Source organism: Habropoda laboriosa, unplaced genomic scaffold, assembly GCF_001263275.1.
Source record: "Habropoda laboriosa isolate 0110345459 unplaced genomic scaffold, ASM126327v1 scaffold92, whole genome shotgun sequence".
Lineage (NCBI taxonomy): Eukaryota > Metazoa > Arthropoda > Insecta > Hymenoptera > Apidae > Habropoda > Habropoda laboriosa.
In genome coordinates this window covers 743,924-751,116 of record NW_017100268.1, presented here as the reverse complement: position 1 = coordinate 751,116, position 7,193 = coordinate 743,924, and the positions used below count along the sequence as shown (strand labels likewise).

At 27.6% G+C, this 7,193-nt stretch overlaps 2 protein-coding genes across 2 annotated transcripts in view; both read right to left on the bottom strand.

Moving 5' to 3' along the window:
• Positions 1–218: 218 nt before the first annotated feature.
• LOC108573442 (protein unc-45 homolog B) lies at positions 219–3,709 on the bottom strand. The gene is made up of 5 exons (XM_017935893.1): positions 3,613–3,709; positions 2,959–3,398; positions 2,484–2,813; positions 1,965–2,405; positions 219–1,884 (listed from the first exon to the last, which is right to left on the bottom strand). The coding sequence occupies exons 2-5, from the start codon at positions 3,376–3,378 to the stop codon at positions 256–258; spliced, it is 2,820 nt and encodes a 939-aa protein (XP_017791382.1). The 5' UTR covers positions 3,379–3,398; positions 3,613–3,709; the 3' UTR covers positions 219–255.
• Positions 3,710–5,799: 2,090 nt separating this feature from the next.
• Positions 5,800–7,193, bottom strand: part of LOC108573454 (DCN1-like protein 5) — a 2,183-nt gene continuing 789 nt past the window's right edge. The window contains exons 3-6 of the mRNA XM_017935908.1: positions 7,057–7,192; positions 6,369–6,735; positions 5,963–6,170; positions 5,800–5,888 (exon numbers count right to left, since the gene is read on the bottom strand). Coding sequence (XP_017791397.1) covers positions 5,803–5,888; positions 5,963–6,170; positions 6,369–6,735; positions 7,057–7,181 — 786 coding nt within the window. The 5' untranslated portion in view covers positions 7,182–7,192 and the 3' untranslated portion in view covers positions 5,800–5,802. The remainder of the gene's footprint in view (positions 5,889–5,962; positions 6,171–6,368; positions 6,736–7,056; position 7,193) is intronic.

Genomic DNA, 7,193 nt, shown 5'->3' with positions numbered 1-7,193 from the left:
ATATAATATATTATTTATACAGAATAAATAATTTAGACTTTTAAATATTAAATAAATAAATTTTGTTATTTAACAATACAATGCAATATTAAATTGTTAATAAATGCAACACGTTTATAATTTAAGTATATCTAAAAAATACTTAAGTATTTAACCTTTTCATTATATTATTTGTTACAAAAGGTAAATTGGACACACCTCTTTAGGCACTTTGCGGTATTATGAAAAACTATATTAAATGTATATTGTAGATATTTATTCGACATTTTCGATAGTATTTATATTTTGTGATATTTGTTCTTCATTTGCATTTTTTCTGATAAGTTTCCATCCTGCTGCAGCTTCTAATGCTGTAGCTGCAAGTTCTTTTATCTTTTTATTTTCCACTGTATCACTCTTTGTTAAAGCCATTAGAATTTCCATTACATCTGTTTCAATTAGTCTGGTTGCAACTTCTTTTGTACTTTTTATCATATTTAAAACAATTATAATTCCTCTATGTTGTAAGTCAGAATTTGGATTAGCAAGTAAATAGTGTAATGATTCCAACCAATCCTTTGAATCAAATATTTTAATACAAGATTTTACGCTAACTGATGTTAACATTGCTAAAGCTCCTGCTGCTGCCATACTTGTATCTATATCCTCATCTTCACAAAGGATGACCAGGTATTTAACTCTATCGTTTTCTTGTTCATAGTACTTTATAGTATCTTCACACATTATTAAATTGTTTATAACTTGTGTAGATGCCCGTTTCAGCATTTCATGATCTTCATACATGTAAGCTTCAATTTTTTGGAAGCCTCCTTCTTTCAAAATTCGTTTTCTAATACTATCGTTCATACCGGCTAAGTTGCATAAAGCCATTAAAGCTTCAAAGTTTTCAAGTGCAGAACAGTCTGGATTTAAAAGATTTATAAATGGCCGAACTACTTCCATTATTCTTTGTCCAGGAAACGCAACTTCTGGATGTATTGAAATGCCTAAACGCGCAAGAGCTTGTGATGCTTGTTTCTTTCCTTTATCTGTTCCATCTAAAGCTAATGGTAAAAGTGCTTTTGCTCCACCTTGTTGAACAACAATTCCTCGTACATCTGGTTGACTACAAATTGCATTGAAGACACGCGCTATTAGTTCTTTACTATTTTGGCTTTCTGTTTTAGAGAGTGCAACTAATGCGCTTGTTATACCAGCTTTAGCTAGAGCAATTATTCTTTTGTTTACAAAATCTACATCATCAAGTTCATGTTCTTCTGGTATATGATGTTTTGCAAATTTCGCCAATTCAATCATTTCTGGTATAAGTTCTTGTTTGTCGTAAGCATTACATAAATTTACTAATGTAGTAACAACACCATAAATAACAGATTGATCTCCAGTTTTAGCAAGTTCTATCATTGCTTGAATTGCTTCACCATCTTCAATTAATTTTTCTTTTACTTCAGCATCAAAAGTAAGATATGACAAACCTTCTACAGCCCATTTTCTCATATCCTTTTGTTTTTTAGGATTAATTAAGAATCTTCTACAAGCTTCAGCTAATTTCTTTGTTGCTCCATCAGCAAATGGCCTTATTGTGGCATCTGAACCACCTGAACTACCTAATTTACACAATCCTACTAAAGCACGCACTTTAATGGAATCATCTTTAGATTGATACAATTTCTTCAATATATCCACGCCTTGATTAATAATTGCAGTAGCTTTGTCTTTTTTAGATGCAGCAGCAACAATACATTCACAGGCAACTTTTTGTTGCAATATATCATCTGTACCTGCCATAACAAGTATCATTTCTAAAATACCTTCTTTAGCAATTACTGTATTTCCAACATCCAATGGACCAAGTAACAAAGTTGTTATTGCAACTACAACGCGAACCTGTTAAAAAAAATAAGATAAATAAATATGTTTTATAATACAATTTTTATCACAGATTAAAGAAAGAATATACTACTTACTTTGGATTCTAAATCTGGTGAAAGTAATTTATCCTTAATAAATTCATCAATAGCATTTCTAAACTTCTCTTTTGCTGCATCATAGTACATATTTTCATAAATTCTTGCCAGACACACACTTGTTACAGTTCTAGTAGATGGTGTAATATTCATTGCAGATTCATACTTATATTCTTCAAGTTCACTTGCTACTTCCATTAAACGTTGTAAACCATGAAGTTCAACTAATCGTTCTGCCCAATTTAATGCAGTGTAATGAATGTTGCGCATAATAAGTTCTATAATTGCATCTCTAGCTAATCCAGAAATTGTTCTGTTTGTAACACTGTACAATAAACAAGATAAAATAGTATCAATCTCCTTATTGTGTTTATCACATAATTCCTTGTTTGGTTTAGAGTCTGGTTTGTTATCCATTCCACTATATGTATTAAGTACAGTCTGTAACAAAGTTTTAGGTTTTAATGTTTATTTTAATATTAGCAAAAATAATTTTCCATAATTATTAAATTTACTAACCTGTAAGTAATACTGAGCAGCATTTACTCTTTCTGTAATTTGACTATTAATCATTTCTAAACACCAAGGTATACCAATATTCTTCAAAACACTTTCAGTTCGACTAATATTATCTTTACATAATTCTGCAATGATTCTAATAGCAATTGTTATTATTTCTTCATTTTTCTCAAGCTTAAGTGTTTGTGTTATTTTGTTAATAATTCCATCATTATACATTATTTCTGCTCCTGCTCTTTCCCGAGCAAGAACAAGTAAATTATTCATTGCTGTTTCTCGCTTTTCATTAGTTCCTTTCAAGTCAAATGCTATATCCATCATTTGTGATACCTTTTAAAAGAATATTATTGCATATGGAATTACAACTATATAAAAAAATATTTTTACAATTTTTAAGATACTATATATTCTTAAATTTTAATGTACATTTCATAATTAATCAATTATATCATGTAATTTTTGTTGATATACAAACCTTGGCACTGATACGATTATTCTGTTTATACCTTTCTTGTACAATTTCATGCAGCCTTGCAGCAATAGGTTGAATTGCTTTATTACCAGGATCTACAGATAAAATATATCTTGCATCACGGTAGGCTTCTTCAAATCTTTCTAATGCTTCTAATGCTTGACACCTTCGAAATAATGCTTTTGGATCATTTGGACATATTTTAAGAGCTTCATCACAATCTGCAATTGCTTTGTTATATTCTTCTCGTTTCAAATATGTAGCAGCACGATTCTTATAATATATGGATTTTTGAGAATTATCTTCATTTGTAAGTTTTAGTGCATTTGTATAACAACTTAAAGCTTCTGACCAATTTCCTTTATTGAATTCCTCATTGCCTTTTTCTTTCCATTCAAGTGCAGTTAAGTTTATTATTTCCATTATGTTGGAAAATCTTTTAACTGAAAAATTGTTACTTATAAGTTACATTAAAAAGATGTTTATTGCATACAATACATACACTTTTTAATTGTAACATTAAATTATTTAAATAAATTAAACTACGTCAACTTGTCCATAATTGTATAAAACTTAAACAAATAAAGCTCAATAACATATAATTATAATATTAAAAGATTATGAATAATGTTAATAATTTTATAACATAATACGTACTACAAAACAAATATTATATAAACTTCGTTAGAATATCACAGATACACTTGCTGAAATCTTGATGATCGATCTCTCTTCCGAAAGCTTACAATGTTATACTGAGGCTGATACTGCTACCGGTGTTATGTTAAAAAAGAGATAGAACTGTCCAGACGTTACTAGACTGTTACACGTTTATTTTAAGCTGCATTCGTCTCTCAGAGGGAATGAAAGTATAAGCATCGGATTAAAATAAGTTTTGTATTCGTTAGTAGAGTTATATTGTCTATATTCTAACCATACTAATTTAATTTTTTCACTATTCTTTACTAAATATCCAACTAAAATATATTTATTCATAATGAGTCATTATTGTGTATTTACATTACTTCATATTTTTTATATTAGAATTACGCTATACTTTACATATTGGTTCTATGAATATAATTCAAATGAAGGGTTTAAAAAATACATGTAACGTATATATAATTATGGATATTCATACAAATATTGGCGCGATTTTCAAATGTCTTGAATAGTAACAATGTGATAAAATATTAATACTTACGTTTATCATACACATTAAAGAGTTAATATTTTGGACGAAAATTTCAAATTGTATTGTGTTATATGGTAATATATAAAGGGAAAAGAAAATACAAATATTGAAAAAAGTATTTTATTTATTTTACGTTCTTTATTACATTACATTCTCCACATGGCAGTTGTATTGCAGCAACATACAATGATTTTAAATTCTTGTTTCTAATTTTTTCATTATGATGTATAAGTTTATAATTTTCCATTAGATATTTTTCATTCATGAATTAAGATTACTATTAATTTCGAAGTTATGAGCGAAATTTGAAATTTAATTTTATATTATATCGCTAATTATAACATTATTTATAATAGAAGTATACATGTAGGAAAAAATATACACATACACATAATTAAACAAATTTGATATAACAATTGAACTAATTTGTAATTACAATTGCAATAATTATCTATTTTATTATTACTCGACAAAATTTATTTATGAAATAAAATTCAGAACCGCAATGTATGTTCAAATACTTTGCCAATTGATAAAAATTAACAATTGATTGAACTAAATTATAATACAAATTATTTGAATAATCACCACACATTAATCCATTTAAGTCGTCGCAAAAATTTTTACGATATAAGGTATATTTTGAAGAAATGCTCTTATGATCTTTTTAATTGAAAAATAAGACCTAAATAAAATATTATCTGCATTCAGCTGTTATGAAAACATTTTTAGAGTTTTATTTAAAATTTTGTGTCTAATGAAGAAAAGATATTATATTATCTAAATCAGTATTTTAAAAAAAATTTAATTCCAATATTTCGTAAATGTTACATTACTTTAATAAGGAATTCGATATTCTAATGTACATCAATATTTATGGCATTTATAGGAATTATTTAATGTTGTCTAAGTAATACGTACCAATGTGTTCTATTGTATTTCAGATATTAAACATTGTAATAGCACTTACATACTATACATGTTATTTTATTTATGAACCTACGTAATAATATTCGTGATTACTAAATATTTTGCAGTAACAGTTATATATGTGTCTAAATTTTGTAAACATTTTTATGAAATATATTTAAATGCTGTAAAGAATTTTGAATATATGTTCATGAATAAATTTATATGTAATTTTATAACATCTGATTTATAATAAATCAAAATACGTGAAACATAACACTATCATATTTATTAATTTATGAAAATGAGTTATGAAAATAAGATAGAAAAATGATTTCTGTTCATACAAAATTTTGTTAATTAGGGAATATTGTATTCTTCTATATTTCCTATTTCATACTCGAAATTATATTTTATAAATTGCACAAGTAAATCTTATATCAAAATAGTTTTATTTTTAATCACATGAGTTTCTGCGACAAACCCTGGATCAGCAATGAATGGTGATAAGTAATTGAGAATGGTCTAGAAAATTTCTAAGCAGAGTCTGTTTAGAACATAGTGTAAAATCATATTAAGATAAGCTACTTACATTATTATTGATTAATAAAAAACATAGTACGAATGATGATAACTGAAATGTTGCGAGGTTATGATAGAAACAGAAATTTTGTTATTAACAAAATATGATGACAGAAGAGGTGAGTTCTTTTTATTTCAGTAGACTACTATTATTGAATGTTTCAGCTGCCTCTAGCTTCCGTTGATGATGCCTCTTCACCTCGCTGCATTTTTAGCCACTCAACAAATTCATCAAGCATTACTGGCCCTGTAAAAACAATGCATGTAGTAAGTGTATGCAATTGAAGAAATATTTACTAATGGTGTTATAAAATTACGTACATGCTCCGTCTAAATCATAATTGGATAAATCGTGATTAATTGTACGAGAAAATTCTAAAATGTTGCACCATTGATCTTTATTAATCACTTTGTACTTCGATTGATCTAGGAACTGAGCAAACTGTGTGAACAATGGCCAATGTTTTCCCAAAAGTAATTGTAACATAACTCTTGCTGTTTCCATATCCATACTTCTTTGATCTTTGTCCTAAAATATAATAATATTAATACTGCTTACAAATATACAGACATCCCTCAAATAACACAGTACTTGAATTATGAAGAATTTTGAATAACACAGAAAAGTATGATTTTGAATAACATGAAATGAATTGTGCATGTTATTTGAAGGTTACCTGTGTACATCTAAATAAAAATGTTTGCATATACAAGACATAATACTTACTCTAGCAAAATCATAAGCATATCTGTAAATTCCCTTAAATGTATGTGGATCATTTAACTGATTCCTTAGGTACTCAAGTTTTTGTTGTATTTTACTAATAGAATCACACTGTAATTCCGAAAGGCCTTTTAACCATTCGCTTAGTGTGAAGAAACCCATTTGTCGGGCATTCATTTTATATGCAAGAACAAGCATCACTACATTTTCAGGTTCTACACCAATGTCTTCACAAAACTTTTCCATTCCTTCAGGTCCAAGAGTATCTGAATCATCAGGTGTTGTGTATTCTCTAAACCATGTGATACAACGTTTTTGGGAAAAGGATGAAGCACTTGAAACATCTTCTGTTTTTGTATAACGTCTTGCACTGGAAAAAAGAAATATAATGTTAACAATATTCAATATAAAAGAAAGTTATCAGTTAAGTTTTAAAATGTCTTTATAGTTTACTCTTATGCTTCATATTAGATTCTAAAAGTATATATCATATGAAAAATACAAAATTATTATTATATAATTCCTATGCTCTTCTACAATTTACAAATAACTAAAATAATATTCAATTCAAGTTACAATAGGAAATGATATTAGTTAATATAATAAAACATTGAAATGCATTGAATTCAAGTTTGTAATATTATTGATATACATATATAATACAAATTTGAAATGTTGTAGTATAATTTACCTAGATGTATGTCTAAGTCTTTTTGATGGATGCCTTGGTATACCCTCCTCATGGGCACTAGGTGACATTTCTATAGACGTATGATGATTTGTGCTAGAGGGTGCTCTACGCTTGCTGCGTGGCATCCCTCTTTTAAC

Bases quoted from the DNA above. Each gene is read 5' to 3' on its own strand.
- LOC108573442 (XM_017935893.1), bottom strand. From the start codon at position 3,378: ATGGAAATAATAAACTTAACTGCACTTGAATGGAAAGAAAAAGGCAAT. The intron at 2,814-2,958 runs GTTTGTATATCA...TTCTTTTAAAAG, and splicing joins ATAATCGTATCAGTGCCAAG to GTATCACAAATGATGGATAT. The intron at 2,406-2,483 runs GTTAGTAAATTT...ACTTTGTTACAG, and splicing joins CTGCTCAGTATTACTTACAG to ACTGTACTTAATACATATAG.